Source organism: Chiloscyllium plagiosum, chromosome 13 (genome assembly GCF_004010195.1).
Source record: "Chiloscyllium plagiosum isolate BGI_BamShark_2017 chromosome 13, ASM401019v2, whole genome shotgun sequence".
NCBI lineage: Eukaryota > Metazoa > Chordata > Chondrichthyes > Orectolobiformes > Hemiscylliidae > Chiloscyllium > Chiloscyllium plagiosum.
The window spans coordinates 35,125,723-35,147,006 of NC_057722.1; the positions used below are offsets into that span (position 1 = coordinate 35,125,723).

Sequence of the window (21,284 nt, forward strand, 5' to 3'; positions counted from 1 at the left end):
CAGTTCTGTATCCAAATGGCTAGTTCTCCCTGTATTCCATGAGATCTACGCTTCCTAATCAGTCTCCCATCGGGAACCTTGTCGAAGTCTTACTGAAGTCCATATAGGTCACATCTACTGCTCTGCCCTCATCAATCGTCTTTGTTACTTCTTCAAAAAACTCAATCAAGTTTGTGAGACATGATTTCCCACGCACAAAGCCATGTTGACTATCCCGAATCAGTCCTTGCCTTTCCAAATACATGTACATCCCTCAGGATTCCCTCCAACAACTTGCCCACCACCGAGGTCAGGCTCACTATAGTTTCCTGCTTGGCTTTATCGCCCTTTTTCAACAGTGGCCCCAAGTTTGCCAACCTCCAGTCTTCCGACACCTCACCTGTGACTATCGACGATACAAATATCTCAGCAAGAGGCTCAACAATCACTTCTCTAGCTTCCCACAGAGTTCTCGGGTACACCTGATCAGGTCCTGGGGATTTAACCACTTTTATGTGTTTCAAGATATCCAGCACTTCTTCCTCTGTAATCTGGACATTTTACAAGATGTCACCATCTATTTCCCTACAGTCTATTTCTTCCATATCCTTTTCCACAGTAAATATCTGTGCAAAATATTCATTTAGTATCTCCCCCATTTTCTGTGGCTCCACACAAAGGCCGCCTTGCTGATCTTTGAGAGGCCCTATTCTCTCACTAGTTACCCTTTTGCCCATAATATATTTGTAAAAACTCTTTGGATTATCCTTAATTCTATTTTCCAAAGCTATCTCATGTCCCCGTTTTGCCCTCCTGATTTCCCTCTTAGGTATATGCCTACTTTTTTTGTACTCTAAGGATTCACTCAATCTATCCTGTCTATACCTGACATATGCTTCCTTCTTTTTCTGAACCAAACCCTCAATTTCTTTAGTCATCCAGCATTCCCTATACCTACCAGCCTTCCTTTTCACCCTGACAGGAATATACTTTCTCTGGATTCTTGTTATCTCATTTCTGAAGGCTTCCCATTGGGGGTTTGAGCTATAGGGACAGGCTGAATAGGCTGGGGCTGTTTTCCCTGGAATGTTGAAGTCTGAGGGATGTCCTTATCGAGGTTTATAAATTCATTAAGGGCATAGATGGAGTAAATAAACAAGGTCTTTTCCCTGGGGTGGGGGAGTCAAGAACAAGAGGGCATAGGTTTAGAGTAAGAGGGGGAAAAATTTAAAAGGAACCTAAGGGGCAATATTTTTACACAGAGGGCGGTGCGTGTGTGGAATGAGCTGCCAAACGAAGTGGTGGAGGCTGGTACAATTACATTTAAAAGGCATCTGGATGGGAATATGAATAGGAAGGGTTTAGAGGGCCAAGTCTGGCAAATGGGACAACATTAATTTAGGATATCTGGTTGGCATGGACAAGTCGGACCAAAGGGTCTGTTTCTGTGCTGTACATTTCTATGACTCTATCCGTAGGGTCACTAGTCTGAAATCCCAACTCTTCTTCTAATATGGGTAGCATACCGACTCACAGTGACTATCCTCTTACACCCCAAGCATTTTGGAAGTTTTTGCCCTTGTTGGCACTCTGTGCACTGCCCAACCATTGTAACTGTGTCTGCATCCAATCATGGCCACCAGGTATAACTTGTCACCAACATCTTCATTTTGAAAACCCCTGGATAACCCTGATGGAGTTCAGCCAGAATCTGGCAGCAACGTTTGCTCAGGATAATCATTCTCAATATCCATAGTAATATGTCATCCTCTACTGGATGGTCTCTCCGGGTCTAAAAAGGTTTCAATTCTGGTTTTGACAGCACTTTGACTTCCCCTATCACCGCCAGCTGTTTCAGGGCTGGATCTTTCTCCGTCCAAAGTTTGACATTGTCAGCTGTGACTGAACGTGTGTCCAGGGAATTTAAAACCATTACAGACTCATCCAGTGGCAGAATCACAAGCGGTGTGTCTGCCAACAAGAGGAAGCTCAACACATCCAACTGGGAGTTATATGCACTTAGTATTACAGCCCACAGTTGAATACAGCCTGAAGTTATGGGTAGCACTGCCTTGTCCTTTTTAAGCCGACCAAGCAGGGGCCAGTGGCCCGTTATTATTACAAATTTACATTTGTAAAAATATTGGTGGAACTTCCTGACTCCAAATATGACCACCAAACCTTCCTTCTCTGTCTGGGCATATTCACGCTCTACATTAGCCAAAGTCCTGCACGCATACGCTTTTGGGCATTCCTCTCCACATGGCCATCGATAAACTAAAACTACCCCAATGCCATACGGGGAGACATCACATGTCAATTCCAGATCTTGATGGGATCATAATGTGCCAACATCTTTGAGGATGATAGCTGTTTCTTCGCTTCCCTGAAATAATAGCTTGGATATGTGATTATTTCCAAGGCTGACCTTTTTTTCAGATTTGATACAAAGGTGCCAGGATGGAGGCACCTGGCATGAACATAGCAAGCCCAAGGAAAGACCTAAGCTCTGGTACAGATGTGGGAGCCAGGACACGTTTGATCACCCTCACTTTATCTTCCAACGGATGTAACCGGGTCTTGTCAATTCTGTAGTCCAAGCAGGATGCCCGGAACACACATTTTTCCTTCCTAAGGCATATGGTCACCTGGGACAAATGTCTAAGGACTATGTCCATGTTCTCTAAATACTCTTATTGATCTTCCTTGTTACTAGCAGGTCATCCAGATAAATGGTAACCTGGGGCAGACCTTGTAACATGTTCTGTATTGTCCGTTGAAAAATTGCACAGGCTGATGATATTCAAAAAGACAATCTCATATACTGGTACAATGGGTATTAAATGTAGTACACCTCGAGGAATCCTCATCTAACCGCAAATACAAGTATACATGGCATATGTCCAGCTTTGTGAAAGATAGCTTCCCTACCAGATCCGCATATGCATCATCTATGCAAAGGATTGGGAATTTATCCAGCTGTGAAAAGTGATTCACCGTTTGTTTAAAATTGCCACAAAGACAAACCGACCCTTTGATCTTCACAATTGGTACAGCCAGTGCTGCCCATACCACAGACTGGATTGGTTTGATGATTCCTTTGCTTTCCAGCCTTCTGATTCCTGCCTCTAGAAATGGCACTGGGCAGACCTTGTAGAATTGTGGAATTGCTTCCTGGTCAACATGTAAGGTAGCCTTCGCTCCTTCGATAGTACTTAGACCTTTCTGAAAGATGTTCAGGTATTTAACTACAACTTCACTCAAGCAGTCATTTTCAAAATGTTGAGCCAATCCAGGTGAATCTTTCTCAACTGATTTTGCCCCATTAAGTTTGGGCCTGAGCCTTTTACTACAATCAGAGGCAACTGAACCAGCTGTTTCTCATAAAAGACCAGAATCAATATTGTACTCTTAATCTGTAAAGATTCCCTAGTATAGGTTCTCAATCTAGCCAAAATCTTGCGCAACTTAACAGTTGGAGTCCAGAACAAATTTTGTTAAAGACTGGCTCTGTGATCGATAAAATGACCATGCCAGTATTAGAACTGGGTGATCATTTAACCAGATTTTTATTTTAACTGGTTCTGATTTGGATGTTGCTAAGCAATTTAACTGTTCCAAACTTGATGTCGGTGGACTTTCCAGGGTGTGCACTCTCCAGGTTACCAGCTTGTAAATTCTGTTACTCAATTTAGGTCTAGTGGGATCTTTTTGCTGTCTCAAGTCTGAATACACAGGAACCTCAATTCTGCAAATGACATGGGCAGGGAGTGTTTCGTTCAGTTAATCGAATTCCAGATAATCAAATGCCGAATAACATAGTTCAGTCGAGCATCGGGACCTTACGATCTTGCCTGATAATCTGGTATTTGGATGATCGAGTGCTGGATAATCAAGGTTCTTCTGTACTGGCAGTTTACAATGGCTTGCGAGCTCGCATCCTGAAGAAAACTTTAATTGTTTGGCTTTGTTTTGGGGTTTTGTTGTGGTCTGACCTCTGTTCAGGATATGTCCTGAGTGAGGCTATATACTTGTCTTCATTCAAGTGGTGCTCCCGAAGCTCAGTCGGCCTGGCAAGACTGTCCACTTCCATTCCCTGCAACTCGTATGCTCCACTTGCCACATTTTCCAATGATAAAGCCAGTTATAGTGCCTGTTTGAAGTCCTGTTGGGCTTTAGCTGCTAAGCATGGTTACATCATTAATCCCAAATATCAAATGGTTTCTCAGCATCCACTCAGGGTTAAACCAAAGGCACACGCCTCGGCCAGTGACATTAACCGAGCAAAGATCCCAATGTGGATTCACTAGTTCTCAATAGCATCTCAGAATTAGAGAAGGCTTTGGGTCACAATATTCCTTAACTAAGTCTGTCAACTCTTGAAAGGTTTTAGTATCCAGCGCCTTAAGGAAAGTTAGGCTCCTAATTACCAAAAAAACTGTGGGTCCACTAACTGTCAGGAGAATTACTTGTTGCTTTTCCCAATGTAATCTGCCCAGAAAAAAAAAACATTCTTTCCACAAACTGGGCCAAGTATTTGACAGCAGGAGCAAACAAGTCAATCTTCCCAAATAATGGCATAATAAATGCTCACTCCGACTCAAAGATGACTGTTGTGAGTAAATTTCTCCAGGACTGTTCATTTTTCTCATCGCCACTGAAATAACTCCATAGAGACTGGCATCCTGTCACTAAGTCAGCCTTTATTTACAGGTGGAGAGCCCTTAACACTGCTCTAGCTCCCTCAGAGACAGCTCTCAGAGTGAACAGAACCTCTAACACTCCTGTTTATACCTGTCAGCTAGGGCTCCCTGATCAGACCAGATTAACAGCCCAAATCAGGGAACTTCTATTCTATATGAGCTAAACTCATAATAATCACTGCACCTCCAAAGCTGCAAACTTTCACAATTATTTTGTCATTGTTTAGAACTTACATGCTGCAAACTAGCTTAGAATAAATAAAATTAGAAAGATTAACGTGTGCATCAAAATTTGGTGTGGGAGAAATGGATTTCAATTCGTGGTTCACTGGCATCAGTTCTGGGAAAAGGTTTAAGCTATGCCTTTGGAACAGTCTTCACCTAAACCATGCTGGGGCTAGTATTTTTCTGGTGATTTACAAATCAGGACAGCATCGAGGAGAAAGTGAGGACTGCAGATGCTGGAGATCAGAGCTGAAAATGTGTTGCTGGAAATGCGCAGCAGGTCAGGCAGCATCCAAGGAACAGCAGAATCGACGTTTCGGGCATAAGCCCTTCTTCAGGAATGAGGAAAGTGTGTCCAGCAGGCTAAGATAAAAGGTCGGGAGGAGGGACTTGGGGAGGGGCGTTGGAAATGCAATAGGTGGAAGGAGGTCAAGGTGAGGGTGATAGGCCGGAGTGGGGTGGGGGCGGAGAGGTCAGGAAGAAGATTGCAGGTTAGGAAGGCGGTGCTGAGTTCCAGGGATTTGACTGAGACAAGGTGGGGGGAGGGGAAATGAGGAAACTGGAGAAATGGAGAAATATGGTCCATCGCCAGACCATAGCAACACGACAGTTGGAGGAAGAGCACCTTATCTTCCACCACAAGGGATGAACTCAGATTTCTCCAGTTTCCTCATTTTCAACACATTTTCAAATCAGGACAGCAGACTAGGTCATTGAAATAGATAGTGTAGGTTAGTGATCAAGTTTGGGAAGATTTGGGAAATTAAGCAGAGAAGACAAGGAAAAGGTCACTTTTGGAATACTTGACATAGGAAGGATGTTGTGAAACTTTAAAGGTTTCAGAAAAGATTCACAAGGTGGTTCCCAAGGTTGGCGGGTTTAAGCTATAAGAATAGGCTGAATAAACTGGGACTGTTTTCACTGGCACATCGGAGGCTGAGGGGTGACCTTATAGAGGTTTATAAAATCATGAGGGGCATGGACAGGATAAATAGACAAAGTCTCTTCCCTGGGGTGGTGGAAGTCACTGAGCATGTGGCATCAGTGATTATGTGAGGGGCGGAAGTGATGTCACGTGTGATGCATGAGGAATTGTGAGGGGTGGAAGTGGTTGTGGGAGTGACCATGATGGGGCCAGAAGTGACATCATCAATCAGCGTGGGGGTGGCAGCTGCATCAGCCGCATGGCTAATGGCGGAATAGGTTCCGAGGCCAGGGGAATCTTCTAGAATGTTTGAGGAGCGCTGGTTATGGAGGTGGGTGTATAAAAGTTTGTTGTACTTACAGTTTTTGATGTTTGAGATGGAATTGAAATACTGTTTGTTGAGAGTATGAATTCTCCTGAGGATGTAGTACAGAGTGGGTCCTTTGCAATTCTGAGAGAGTGTGGCCCTCAGCTGAGGCAGGGCTGACTGTAGAGAGGTTAGGTGCCGGCGCATTGCTGCAAGCATGGAGTGGAGGATCTTGAGGGAGAACTGTTGCTGGTATTTTTGAATCTGTAGTTTGTACTGTTTGTCCTGTTCGGGTCCGAACTCTGCTGGTTTAAAGGTGGTCCCGAGTCCGTGTGGGATGAGTTGGTTATGGAGGCAGGCACTGAGGAAGCAAATGTGGCTATGGTAGCGCGTTTGTTTCACGACTAGGATTTCCTATTAGGCCAAGGAAGCTTTTTCCAGCTTCATCTTACCACACAATATTCCCAGAACAACTTACCACTCAGTAGATATCTGCCAAAAGACCAGCTTCCCATGCAGCTACATCAATGCAGCCTTAACATGTTGGTGAGACCTAAAGCATCAAAATCCCTTTGCCGATTGCCTTTCCCATTAACCCACCCAACCTGTGTACATGAGCCTGCACCTGTCCAACTGTCCTCCCAAGCCATATAAGCTGACCATGCCACATATGGTAATACATTGTCCCCCAGATTTTGAAGATAGCATGCACCTGACCTTAGATGAAGCCCCTCCCTCGTGACCAACAAACCTTTCATGCTTTATCATATAGTACCATATATTGCAGATTGTTGCCTCCCTTCACAATTGTCATCACTCTTTCCCTACGGCCTGCCTCAGGCCCAAGGAATAGCTTGCTAAGTCTCTTTCCCACAAGAGTGAACTCCATTTCTCCTCTGACCACCCCCATTCCTTTTGAGTGACCCAACCATACAGCCCCAGATCAGAAGTGCCAAGACCACTGACAATAATTGTACATCTCTCGACCATGTTAGCCTAACCCTCAGACTGGCCACTACAGAACCACAGGACTGAGTCTGATCCACTCCCAGACTGCAGAGACACAGTTTCCTTCAACAAGATCACCCTGACAGGACACTTGACTGTGACCAATCACCTGCAGCAGTCCTGTGCTAGGACCCCCTGACTATAGGTGCCTCAAATGGACTTCAACGAGGCCTACTCCCTGAGACATAGAGACATGGCTACCTGGTGATTGCGCATGCGGTGTGCTTGCTGGATGTAGGTGGAAATTATGTAGCATTGAGCCATGCAGTAAGATGTACACTTCCTTGTGTGTGGATTGCTGACAAGCAAGGCAAGTTTGCCTGGTTGCATGAATGCACTACTTGACATGGCAAGGCAAAGCAGTGATGCTGCAAGTGTGTAGGTTGGGACTAAGTAAGCAAGTGCTGGAAGAAGAAATAAACAGCCCTGAGATGCAGCTTGATCCATCTGTGAGCTGGGTCCTTGTCTATGTGCACAAGGAATCCCTGCTGCAGCCTTTCAATGCAAATTGCCAGTTTGCCCTGCAATGCGAGTCAGAGAGTTATACAGCATGGAAACAGACCCTTTGGCCCAACTCATCCATGCTGATCAGATATCCAAAACTGATCTGGTCCTATTTGCCAGCATTTGGCCCATATCCCTCTAACCCTTCTTATTCATGTACCCATCCAGATTCCTTTTCTGTGTTGTAATTGTACTTGCCTCCATCACTTTTTTCTGGCAGCTTGTTCCATACACGTCCCTCTGTGTAAAAAGGTTGCCCCTCAAGTCCCTTTTAAATGTTTCCCCTCTCACTTTAAATCTATTACACATCCTTGTAAATCTTTTCTGAACGCCTTCAAGTTTCACAACATCTTTCCGATAGGAAGGAGACCAGAATTGCATGCAATATTCCAACAGTGTCCTAACCAATGTCCTGTACAGCTGCAACATGACCTCCCAACTCCTGTACTCAATACTCTGACCAATAAAGGCAAGCATACCAAATGTCTTCTTCACTATCCTATCTACCTGTGACTCCACTTTCAAGGAACTATGAAAGTGTACTCCAAGATCTCTTTGTTCAGCAAGACTTCCCAGGATCTTACCATTAAGTGTATAAGTCCTGCCCTGATTTGCCTTTCCAAAATGTTGGACCTCACATTTATCTCAATAAAAAAATCTGGAATTAAGAGTTTAATAATATCAATGAATTTATTTTCAATGTTGGAAAAATCCATCCGGTTCACAAATGCCCTTTAGGGAAGGAAACTGCCACCCTTACCTGGTCTGACCTACATGTGACTCCAGACCCGCAGCAATGCGGGCGATTGAGGATGGGCAATAAATGCTGGCCTAGCTAGTAATGCTCTCATCATTATCAATTTTCATCAATAAAAAAAAAGTCAGCCTCCAATGTTCCAGGGAAATATGCCCTCACCTATTCAGCCTCTCCCTATAGCTCAAACCCTCCAATCCCAACAATATCTCTGTCTGTTTTCAGTGTGCCCTGCTAATGTATCAGACATGTGCCATGATGGTCATGAGGGGTTAGCAAAAGCTGGTGGCAATGTCTGTGGATGAGGGCCATGTGTATTTGGTGCCTGTGCTTCTGCAATGCAGTTTGATTATCACAACATGGAGGACCTTTGAAGCAAGTGGTGAACTGAGTCGGTAGATAATCATTCTGGGTCCATGTTGAGCTTTCTCAATGTCCAAATTGTTTAGTGCATTTGGTAAGATAAAAAGTTGAATATTAATGAGGTAAGTTAGCCTATCAACAAGGTATTTGACAATTAATAATTCCACCTTAATTGACAACTTCCTGCTGGCTAGCAAGGATCATGCGGTGCTGATTGCCAAGAGCATAAAAGATGAAGTAAGATACTGTTAAGGTAGGCCTTGTCAGAGCATTTGTCTTTTTCTGACACAAATCTTGCCATTGTCCAGATTATAAGATTTCACCCATAGAGACAAATGTGGCTATGCAATCGTAAAGTACTCCGGTGGACGGGGGGATCCGGATGAAGGGCTTTTCCCCAAAATGTCGATTTTCCTGCTCCTCAGATGCTGCCTGACCTGCTGCGCTTTTCCAGCACTACACTCTTGACTCTAATCTCCAGCATCTGCAGTACTCACTTTCACCTGGATACTGAAACATACCTGTCCATAGGCAGCAAGATTTGAAAACTGCTCAGATTTGGGATGACAACTGGCAAGTAACATTTATGCCACACAAGTACTAGGCAATAATCATCATCAAAATGCAAGAATCTAACCATGACTCTTGATATTCAATGGCATTACCATCAGTAACTCCCCCATTATTAACAATGGATGTTACTATTGATCAAAAATTGAACTGGACCAGCTGTATAAATACTATGGCTGCATAGGCAGATCAGAGGCTGGGAATTCTGCAGTGAGTGATTCACCTCCAGATTCCCCAAAACTTGTCTACTATGTAGAAGGCACAAGTGAAAGGTATGATAGAATATTCTCCACCTTCCTGGATGAATGCAGCTTCAACAATACTCAAGATGCTCAAAGTTCTTCAGGACAAAACAGTCGGCTATAGTAGCACCCATCTGCCACCTTAAATATTCTCTCTTCTACAACAATAAGCGTGTATTGTATACAAGATGCACTACAGTAACTCATTAAGCCTGCCTTGACAACATCTTTCAAACGCACAATCTGATCCACTTAGAAGGGTAAGAACAGCAAATGCATGGGAATACCCCCATCTGTAAGTTGCTCTCTAAGTCACAAACCAATCTGATTTGGAACTATATCACTATTCCTTCACTGTCACTGGATTCAATATCTATGAACTCCCTCCTTTAACTGTATGGTATATGTGGCTACACCAGTAGGCTGCATCAGTTCATGAAGGCAACTTGCCACCACCTTCTCAAGGGCATTTAGGAATGGACAATAAAAACTGGTCTAACTAGAATAAACCCAGGGCAGATCTTTATGCTATTATCACTCAATAGCAGTACTGATGCCATCACAAAGAAGTATACAGAGTGGAGGTTGCCTTTTAACTCATGTTAAAAAGACAACATACAAAATAATATAAATCTAATGTGTGGAATGCTAGATACAAGCAACATTTAATGCCACAAATTATGTCCAAAGATTTTGGTACTTACCTTTCCTTCTTCTGTTGATTATCACTTTTCAGCTGTTCCATGTGCTGTTTCATTGAACAAAGCTCTCTTTGTAACTTTTTTACACGTTCAACACTTTCACGGTAAAACTCCATTTCTGCTTCCATTGCTTTCAGTTTTTCTTCCATTAATTTGAATTCACGATGTATTAGATAACTAACTCCACAATATTTGCAAACTGTCTCATCCTGCGGCAGCTAAAATCAAGAGTAGCAGAATGTGGAAACTAAAATTAATCAGAAGATAATCAAAACCATATCATCTAAACTACATAAGTAGTAGTGATTATTTTCAGTCAGTTTATCAAAGTGGTTTCCACATCAATATCAATTACTGCATTACAATATAAATTCTATTCATGACTTTTCACATCTCTTAATAAACAAGTCACTGTAATGTTTGCACTGCATTTAAACACTAATGCACAAGATTTATACCTTGGTCCAGAATTTGCTGAAATAGCAATATTGCTCATGTGAATACCACAGTTTCAAAGTTAACTTCCCCAATACTCCAATAAGGTGGAAATGTAATTCAGTTTTCTAACATTGATTATCGTAGCAGGTTAGAATTGTATGGGTGATGGATAATTAAGAATCCATTCTATAGAAGCAAATACAGTGAATGCTGGATATCTAAAATAAAAAGAATAGAAAATGCTGGAAACTCGTAGCAAGTCCAATGGCATCAATGGAGAGAGAAATAGAGTTAATATTCCAAAACTGGGTGCACATTGCAGACCTGAAATGTTAACTGAGGTTCTCCCTCCACAAATGCTATACTGGTAAATTCTGCTTTTTGATAAATGTGGAAATTACAGCCAAATTGATTTCTCTGTTTATTTATTTCTATCAATAACAATAATAATATATTCATTATCTAAGCCAGCAAAACAACACTGACAGAATGAAAGATGTATAGTTACAGCAAATATTTTGAGTGTAAGTGATTAGCAACTGAAAACAGTTGAAAATTCAATGATACAATTCCTTCTCTCTCTCATTTCCCTTCCTTTCCTTTCTTTCAGGTGTTAAAATCAATGTAACACCTCATAAGCCTGTCCTCATGCTACAGTTCACGTACATTGTATACCTTTGGTGGAAAAATTTGCTTCCATCATCACATTGTGAAGTCTTACAATACAGAGGAATTTAAAAGAAAGATGAAGTAGCAATAGTTGTTTTGACCAAAGTGGAAAGAGTGGAATGTCTCTCCAACTTTTGGACACTGCTCCCACACTCAAATTCCTTTTTGACCTAAGTAGGAGATTCCAGAATGTTCCCAACTGTCCTTTCTTAGTCATGGCCATTCACCTATCTTTCACTCACCTACCTTCTATCCTTTGTGGGGGTGACAGAAAAAGCATTTGGATTTGTGGGACAAAATCATAATCCTCAGTCATCTCAGATGCCTGTCTGGCAGTTGAGGCCTTCTGGTTTTCTATGTGGGGTCTTCCTAAAGAAGGGAGTACATTTTTAAATTGATCCAGGAGAAATATGTCCTTACGGGTTCTACATATGGCCTGTACCTTTAGTGTAGCTAATGATCAAAATTAATTTGCTTTATGCTGTAAAAAGCTAAATATGCCCGACAGCATATTTCTGGAGGTTCCAAAATGTATGCATACAAGCCTCAAGGACTAACACCAGGAATAATCTTTTTTGCCATCTCATAATTTATAAAAGCTTCATCAGAAAGTTTGGCATAAACGTCATGAGTTCAGCCAATCAACCTGCTTTGTGTGAGCAGTGACCAGTGATCAATTTCTTTCAGTCACCTCATCTGTTCAACTATCAATCAAAATAAATGCAAAAAAATCCAACATCCCTTTCCTCAAACATCAGGAGGGTTTGCAGTTATCCACTGGGTCCTGGGTTGGACAGATATATTTTCCTCTTCCAAATTTCCATTGGAGTCAAAGATATCCTTCATTATTAGTTCTGACATTTTAAGCCAGTATTCTCTTTCGCCCTCTTTATTTCTCTCCTGCCTCTCTTCTTCATTTTAGAATTTTTGTTTCATCTTCTTAGATCTCTTTTATTTTCAGGCTCAGGTTTCTTCATTTCCTATTCAAGTTTTCAGATATCATTTTCCAGTTTTATTGCAAGTTGCTTCATTGTCAATTTAATTCTAGTTCATTCAACTGAGTGTCAACTAAATTACCTTTCTCTTCTTTCCAATTTCAAATGTTGGAGATTATTACCTCAACTGTGTTTTTTTCAGCAATGATTGTTAATTTTTGTTAGTCTCCCAGAGATAAAACATCCTGTCCAGAAAGTTGGAGAATACATGAAGCCATTGTAGTTTTCAATAATCTTATTAAATCCTTTGCTTATATCCCATTTTTTGTACTAAACAAGTCAGCATTCTGTGATAGGTAACATTTATGCAACAAACATTTCTAAGAACCGCTAAGTGGCAATTCTACTCAGTAGCAGGACTCATTGCAATTGCTTATTGCAAGGTTTTCAACAGGATAGTTCAGAGTTCACAGAAGACAAGTTAAATGTTAGTCAGAGTAGAAGACAAAGTTAGACTCCATGTTCGGCAGTGCTATTTTTAGCTATACTACTGGGTGACAACTAAACTACATGGGCTTTGTGTAGTGACAACTCAGGGATGTACTGGGAGCTGTGAGAGTTCTGAGATGCTTTACACCACTAATAGTTGAAAATCGGTATTAGAAAGCCCATAACAAGTATTTTCTGCATGCAACTGAGCAGGTTTAGAGCTTATGGAAAAGCCAGAACAAGGTTTAGCTTGATGAAGCTAACTGTCTAGTTGTTGGTGAAGATATGGAATTATGCTTGTGAGTACTAGAATGCAGCTTCAAAGTCCAGAAAGAGAAAATGAACAACCAGAATAGGACCTGTCATTGAGAAATTCCATGACAGAGTGACTCTTGAGAGGGTATTTCAAGACAAGATCAACAAATATGAAGACATGCAATCCCTTGTGAAATTTAATATCCAACCATTTCATTAACATCTGGGGTTGATAGTTATTGTGAAATTCATGGGATCTGTTTTGATCACATTTGCTATTTGTTGTGCACTGTACAGCGTGCAATTGTAGGCTATTATCCAATTCTACTGTATGTTAATTTATGAGTTAGCAATAAATTGATGTATTCTAGTTTGTATTACTGATCTAACGTTGTATAGTAAGGTTTATTGCTACTTGTTACCACACTTAAACACATTTTATTGACTTTATATATAAAAATTAATGTTCCATCATCAGATTGTAAATAAATTTGGTGGTCTGATCTGTGATTATAACAATATGAATTGCAAACTTCACTGAAAATCTTAAACAGCCTGAACCTCAGCCAGTTTCAGCACACATACTTGACTGTATAATGCAAATTGTGCAAGACCTCCAAATATCTGTCACAACTAATTTGGGAGGAGTATATTGATTCTCTACAGTCCCACTACTCCACTAGTCAGAACATACATTCAATTTTTCTTATACAGTTATCAATATGGACAATTATGTATTTAACCTATTGTTTCAGAAAAACAATCTGCCAACCAGGTTTATTTATGGCCGATCTCATTAAAATAGAGGGAACATTACCTGAATAGCACGATGAGCTGCAAAATGGTACATCTTCACTAAGTATGCCCTGCAACTCTAGACTGCCTTTAGTTGCTGATATTCTTGAGTGGACAGTCAACTTTTAATGCCATCCCATATGATTCCTTCTAATGTGCTTTCTGTTCCCATCACAGCACTGGGGCCACCTTAGTCAATGATATGAATGACATACTATCTGACTGTATCTGGTATGTTATCTTCACTTATTCAGCTCAACCTTTGCACAGTATTAAGCTGGGTTGATTGGTCTGCCTTCCACCGCTTCTCCATTGTCCAGGTTTATGGAACTACTTGCTTCCATTCTTACATATGGGAGCAGCTGGCTCACTTGCAGCAACTGTCTTCTCTTCCACGGAAAGTCACTTCTAGTTTCACCAAAGGAGTTGTCCACAATCCTCTTCTTTTTCTTATTTATATATAGATCGACTTCAATACATATGCCAACAAGACTCAGTTCTATTTCTACATCACTCACACACAACATCCATATCAGCACCCTTCCCTCACTTCACACTATTCCTGTAGATCCAAACTACACCAATGTCTTTTTCTCCAAAATATAAAATTCATTGTTGAATTATATTTGCAGATTATCTGTAATGTGCATTTGTGTACATACGATAGGATGTCACTTCAAGAGTCTGATCCTGTGATGTAACGATGACATCATGAGCATTCAGGTGGAAAATAGCTTAATTCAAGCTTGCTGCCTGCAGAATTAACATCTCCTTAATAAAGTTCCTGCTATTAACACTTAGGCACTCTGGTCCTGCTTTGAATGTAACAATGTGCACACATAGTGTATAATGAAATCATTAAACACATGAACTGGCCATTTGGGTGTCTGATTAGTGTGTAACAGATTTTGGATACAAAACGGCATCAAAGTACAAAAATACTGCAGCAAACAGCAGCAGGGACTGTGCTGAACAGGATCAAATGCAACCAAGTTGCTTGATTGGCAGAGATTCCGATTAGCTTGGATTTCTTTTCTTATATCTGAAATACTCAACTAAAATCTTATTAATTAGTATAAGATAAAGGTAAAGCCACCATGGTCTTACCATAAGGTAGCCCTTTCATTAGAATATGTGTGTGTGAGAGAGAGAAAGAGAGAGAGAGACGACTGGTTGTGGTCTAACCTGAGGGTCACCATACCTCAAGGTTGAGAGAAAAGTCTTCCTTAGTAATCTCAGCCAGTGCAGGAATTGAACTTGTATCACCATCCAGTAAACTAAGCTAGCTGACATCTACACATCCAGTAACAAAAGACTTTTCTCTGTCCAGTGACCTCCTCTATTCCTCCAGGGTAAGTGCCAAACTCTCCTCTCTGCTACCTCACACTCACCCTATCTCTGTTACTGTATCACCTCACCTCAAATCAAGGCTCATACCATGCCACTCTTACTATTGCCTACAACATCTGCCCTCACCAACTCTCATCTCCCCCGACCTCCGACATCAGTAACTCTGCATGGCCTCTTACTACCTAAAAGGGGGAAAGAAAGAAAACAAATGCGGGTAACCATAAAGCAAATAGCCCAAATCTGTTATTCAGCAAATGTTGCAGTCTAACATAAGGGATGTAATAACAGAGCATTTAGATATATATATGATCAAGCAGAGTCAACATGACTTCAAGAAATCGTGCTTCACAAACTTACTTAACGGAGAAGCAATGGATGAAGTATATTGAGTCTTTAGGAAAGTTTTTGATAAGGTACCGTACATTAGGCTACCAAATACGATAACAGCCCATGTTGTTAGGTGTAGTATATGACCACAGAGGAGGATTGGCTAACCATTAGAAGACAAGAATTGGGATAAAGGAGGCATTTTCAGGATGGTAACCTCTAACCAGTGGCATTCCACAGGGATCATTTATTATTTATAATATACATTAATGACTTTGATAACAAAAGTGAATATACAGTAGCCAGGTTTGTGGATGATACAAAAATACATGGGATGGCAAGTGGCAAGGATGTCACAAAGAATCTGCAGAGGAATATAGACAGGTTAAGCGAATTGGCAACAACTTGGCAGATAAAATATAATATGTAAAAATGTGAAGTTATGCACATTTCCATGAAGAATAGAGGAAGCGAATATTGTTTAAATTTAGAAAGACTGCAGACAGCTACAGAACAGAGAGAGTTGGGAGCCCTCATCCATGAATTACAAAAAACTACCATTCAAGTTCAGAAGTAACAGGGAAGGCAAATGGAATGTTAGCTTTTATTTCAAAGGGAATGAAATCTAAAGGTAATGAAGTTCTGTTAAAACTATATGAGGCACTAATCAGACCACAACTGGAATACTGTGAACAGTTTTGGGTCCCTTTTCTAAGGAAAGATATACTGGTTTTGGAGGCAGTCCAGAGAAGGTTCACTCAGCTGATATGGGTATAGAAAGACTGTTTTATAAGAAGAGGTTGAGTGGATTAGGCCTGTGCTGTTTGGAAAATAGAAGAAAGAGAGGCAACCTTATTGAAACATTCAAGATGCTTAGGGGACTTGACAAGGTAGGTGTGGAAAAGGTTTTATCTGAAAAAACTGATGAGGGAACGATAAGAGCAAAATAACAAAAGTTCCACCTATCCCACAAAAAAAAGGCATAACTTGGACCCATAACAACACCTTTTACTTGGAAGAAGTGAATGGCGTCAAAAGAAAAATTGTTTAGAGTGAGGACAAGCTCAGCCAGGCAGAGGAGTGTGATGGTGAATGGAGACTGGTTGGGCCTCCATTTGCAGAAGAAGCGGAGAGTTTTAATATTAGTCTGGTGACAGATTAAGTTATGGAAGGATTGGAAGTGGTTAGGACCAGGAATTGGAAACTGTTGAAGTGATGGCAAGCATCAGACAAGTGGCTAATGTTGCTCAGAAGAGACTACACAACAAGAAAAAAATGAATAGTAATATTACTTCAGGAAGATAAGTTGCATCCCGGATGCTAGGGTCAAAGATGTCTCAGTTGAGAGTGTGGTGCTGGAAAAGCACAGCAGCTCAGGCAGCATCCGAGGAGCAGGAGTATTGATGTTTTGGGCATAAGCCCTTTATCAGGAAGGATGCTAACCTGCTCTGCTTTTCCAGCACCACACTCTCGACTCTGATCCCCAGCATCAGCAGTCCTCACTTTCTCCTCAAGGATGTCTCAGAGACACGACTGGACATTCTCCAGTGAGAGGGTAATATCAGTACCAATAACATAGGTAAAGTAAAGGGATGAATCCGAAAATCAGAACAGGGTGTGAAGAAGCAAGTTAAAAAGTAGGACTTCAAAGTGGGGATCCCAGGATTGTTACAAGTGGCACTTGTTAGAGTAGGAATAGCAGAATACATCAAATGAATAGAGGTGGTCTGAGGAGGGGGAAGGTTTCAGATTCCTTTTATATTGGGACAAGTTCTGGCAGAGGTGGGACCAGAACAAGCTTAATGGGTTGCACCTGGGCAGAGCCAGAACTGATGTTAAAGGTGGAGCATTTACTCGTGCAACTGGGGAGGATTCAAACTAAAATGGCAGGGGAATGGGAACCTATGCAGGGCAAGAGAAGAGAGGAAAGAAGGGCAAAAGCAAAAGACAAAATATGAAATAAGAAAAGTGATAGACACAAGGGCAAGAATCAAAAAGGGCCACAGGGTAAAATTATGTGAAAGGAACTAAGAATGTTACAAAGACAAGTTTTAAGGTCAAATGACTTAATGAGTGCAGCATTCACAATAAAGTGGATGTATTAGTTGCAAGAACAAATATAAGTGGGTAATAATATAGTTGGGATTATGGAGATGTGCGATATGGTGACCAGCAAAGGGAAATGAAAATCCAAGTTTTTAGGAGGACAGAAAAAATCAAAGGAATGTGAGATAGCATTGATAGTTAAAGAGTAAGTTAACACAGTAGTGTGGAAGGATATTAGTTCTGTTGAAGTAGGGATTAGAAACATGCAAGAGGCTGAAAACAGTAGTGAGATTTGTATATCTGCCTCCAAACTGTAGTGGTAATGTTGGAGAAGGCATTAAATAGGAAATTAGAAATGCAGGCAATAATAGTACAGGCTATAATAATGGGCAACTATAGTCTGCTTTTAGATTGGGCAATTAAAATCAATAACAATAATGTAAAGGAAGAATTCCTAGTGTATAGGCTTGTTTTTCTGATTAATACTTTTGAGGAACCATCTCGAAAACAGGCCATCCTAGATAGGGCACTGTGTAATCAGAAAGGAATAATTGGCATTTCAGCAGCTCAAGGTCACTTTGGGAACAGTAACCACAATATGATAAAATTCTTCATCAAGATGGAGAGTGACATAGTTGATTCCGAGACGAGGGTACTGAACCTACATAAAGGAAACTATGATGATATGAGATGTGAGATGGCTGTGATAAATTAGGGAATGAAATGTAGAGAGATGACAGTGGATAGACAATGGAAAATATTTGAAGACCGTATCGATGAACTGCAATAACCGATTTTTCCTGTCTGGCACAAAAAAAAGCAGGAAAAATGGCCCTACTGTGGCTAACAAGGGAAATTAGGGATAGCATTTGGTCTAAGGAAGGCATACAAATTGGTCAAAACAATGCAGCACACCAGAGAATTAGGAAATTTAGATTTCAGCAAAGAAGGATAAAAGGTTAATTAAGAGGGGGGAATAGAGTGTGAGAGCGAGCTTGGAGGAAAAATACAAACCGATTATAAAAGCTTCTGTAGGAATTTGAAGAGAAAAAGGTTACTTAAAACAAATGAAGGACTCTTCCAATCAGAAACTAGGCAAGTTATAATGGGAAACAAAGAGATGGCAGAACAAATGAATAACAATTTATTAATAATACAGTAGTATTAGCAAAACAAAGTTAAATAACAAGATAATTGAATTAAAGTCTACAATTTAAATCCAATCATCTTTGACTCTAGCTCCAGAGTTTTTTGAGGATGTAACTAGTAGAGTTGATAAGGGGGTGCCAGTGGATGTGGTTTACTTGGACTTTCAGAAAGCTTTCAAAAAGGTCCCATAGAAGGGATTAGCAAATGAAATTGAAGTGCATGATATTGGAGGTAGTGTACTGACATGGATAGAGAACAGGTTGGCAGACAGATAACAAAAAGTGGAATTAAACAGGTCTTTTTCTAAGTGGCAGTCAATGACTGTGGGGATCAATGTTACGGCCTCAGATATTCACAATATACATCAATGACTTAGAGGAGGAAATTAAATGGAATATCACTAACTTTGCAGATGGTACAAAGTTGGATAGATGGGTGAACGGTAAAGATGCTTCGGTATGATTTGGACAACTTGAGTGACTGGGAAAACTCATGGCAGGTGAAGTATAATGTGGATAAATGTGAGGTTATCTACTTTGGTAGCAAAACAGAAAGGCAGGTTATTATCTGAATGATGACAGTTTGGGAAAGGGAGAGTTGTAATAAGACCTGGTTATCATTGTATACTAGCTGCTGAAAGTAAGCATGCAATGCAACAAGCAGTGAAGAAGGCAAATGATATGTTGGCCTTCATAGGGAGAGGTTTTGAGTACAAGAGCAGGGATGTCTTGCTGGAATAGTTAGTGTCTTGCTGATGAAATAGCTCCACAGATACTGGTATCCCATTATCAATTCACCTTTTATTTACACATGGAGAGCCCCTGACACTGACCTCGCTCACAGCCAGTTCTCAGAATAAATAGGATGGCTGACATTCCTGTTCTTATCTGTCAGCCAGGGCTACCTGATTGGACCAGATTAATAGCCCCAATCAGAGAACTCACATTCTATGATGTCCATCTGGCTGACTAAGTTAACAATCACACAACACCAGGTTATAGTCCAACAGGTTTAATTGTAAGCACTAGCTTTCTGAGCACTGCTCCTTCATCAGGTGGTTGTGGAGTATAAGATTGTAAGACACAGAATTTATAGCAAAAGTTTACAGTGTGATGTAACTGAAATTATGTATTGAAAAAGACCTGGATGTTGTCTGTGTGTGTGCGCACGTGTGTGTGCACGTGCGTGTTTGTGTGTAGCAATGTGTGTGTGGGTGTGGGTGTGCGTAGGAGTGTTTGTGTGTGTGCTTCTGTCTGTGTGTGTGCATAGTGCAATGGGGTCACCTATAGTGTGACATGAACCCAAGAACCCAGTTGAGGCCACCCTCATGGGTACCGAACTTAGCCTTCAGCCTCTGCTCGGCCACTTTTTGCTGCTGCCTGTCCCAAAATCCGCCTTGGAGGATGGTCACCCAAAGGTCTGAGGTTGAATGTCTCAGACCACTGAAGTGTTCTCCGACTAGGAGGGAACACTCCTGTCTATTGATTGGTGTGTGGTGTCCATTCATCCGTTGCCATAGCCTCTGATTGGTCTCGCTAATGTACCATTCCTCAGGGCATCCTTGCCGGCAACGTTTGAGATAGACAACATTGGCTGAGTCACATGAGTACCTGCCACATATATGGTGGGAGATGTCTGCACGCATAATGGTGGTATCTGTGTTGACATTCTGACAAGTTTTGCAGTGTCTTTTGTGACAAGGTTGTATGGTGTTGTCCTGAAAGCCGGGTAGTTTGCTACGAACAATGATCTATCTGTTTGCGGTTTGGTCATTTGGCTGACCTCATTACGAACACTACAGGTGAGACTATCCTCCATATGCCTATCCAGAATAGGCATATGGAGGATAGTTTGGATAGACATATGGAGGATAGTGGGCTAGTGTAGGTTAGGTGGGCTTGGATCGGCGCACCATCGAGGGCCGAAGGGCCTGTACTGCGCTGTATTCTTCTATGTTCTATGTTCTATACCTGGAACCTGGACTGTCATGTGCAGTTTTGGTATCCTTATCTGAGAAAGGATATTTGCCTTTAAAGGGAGTGCAAAGCATGTTATCAGACTGCTTCCTTGAATGGCAACTGACATGTGAAGAAAGAGTGATTATTTAGGCTGTATTCACTGGAGCTTAAAAGATGAGGTGGGATCTCATAGAAGCTGGCAAAATTCTAGAAAGGGTATCATTGGAAAGATGGGCCCAAAGATCAGGGAGTCCAGAAATAGGGGACATAGTTTAAAGATATGAAGTAGCCCATTTAGGACTAATGAGTAGAGATTTCTTTCCCCAGATAGAGATGAGTCTTTGGAATTCTCTGCTACAGAAAGCAGTTGAGGCTCAAACAGTGAATACTTTTAAGGAAATACCTATACAGGGGAACCTCGATTATCCGAACGAGATGGGAGGGCACTATTTCGTTTGGATAATTGATTATTCGGTTAATCGATTCAGTGCCTTTCCTCTGGGGCTCAGAGTTTTCTATTAAGTATGCTCCCTGATAAGGAGAGTCGAAGCAGCACGACGCACACAAGCCCTTGCCAGTCCCCAACACCTCC

At 41.3% G+C, this 21,284-nt stretch overlaps 1 protein-coding gene across 2 annotated transcripts in view; it reads right to left on the reverse strand.

Annotated features, from left to right (window-relative positions):
- Positions 1–21,284, reverse strand: part of lekr1 (leucine, glutamate and lysine rich 1) — a 215,682-nt gene that overhangs the window by 89,987 nt on the left and 104,411 nt on the right. Inside the window, exon 2 of one of the 2 annotated variants that reach the window (XM_043702178.1) lies at positions 10,285–10,499. The exons of the other annotated variant lie outside the window; for it this stretch is intronic. Coding sequence (XP_043558113.1) covers positions 10,285–10,499 — 215 coding nt within the window. The remainder of the gene's footprint in view (positions 1–10,284; positions 10,500–21,284) is intronic. 2 annotated transcript variants of the gene reach the window in all.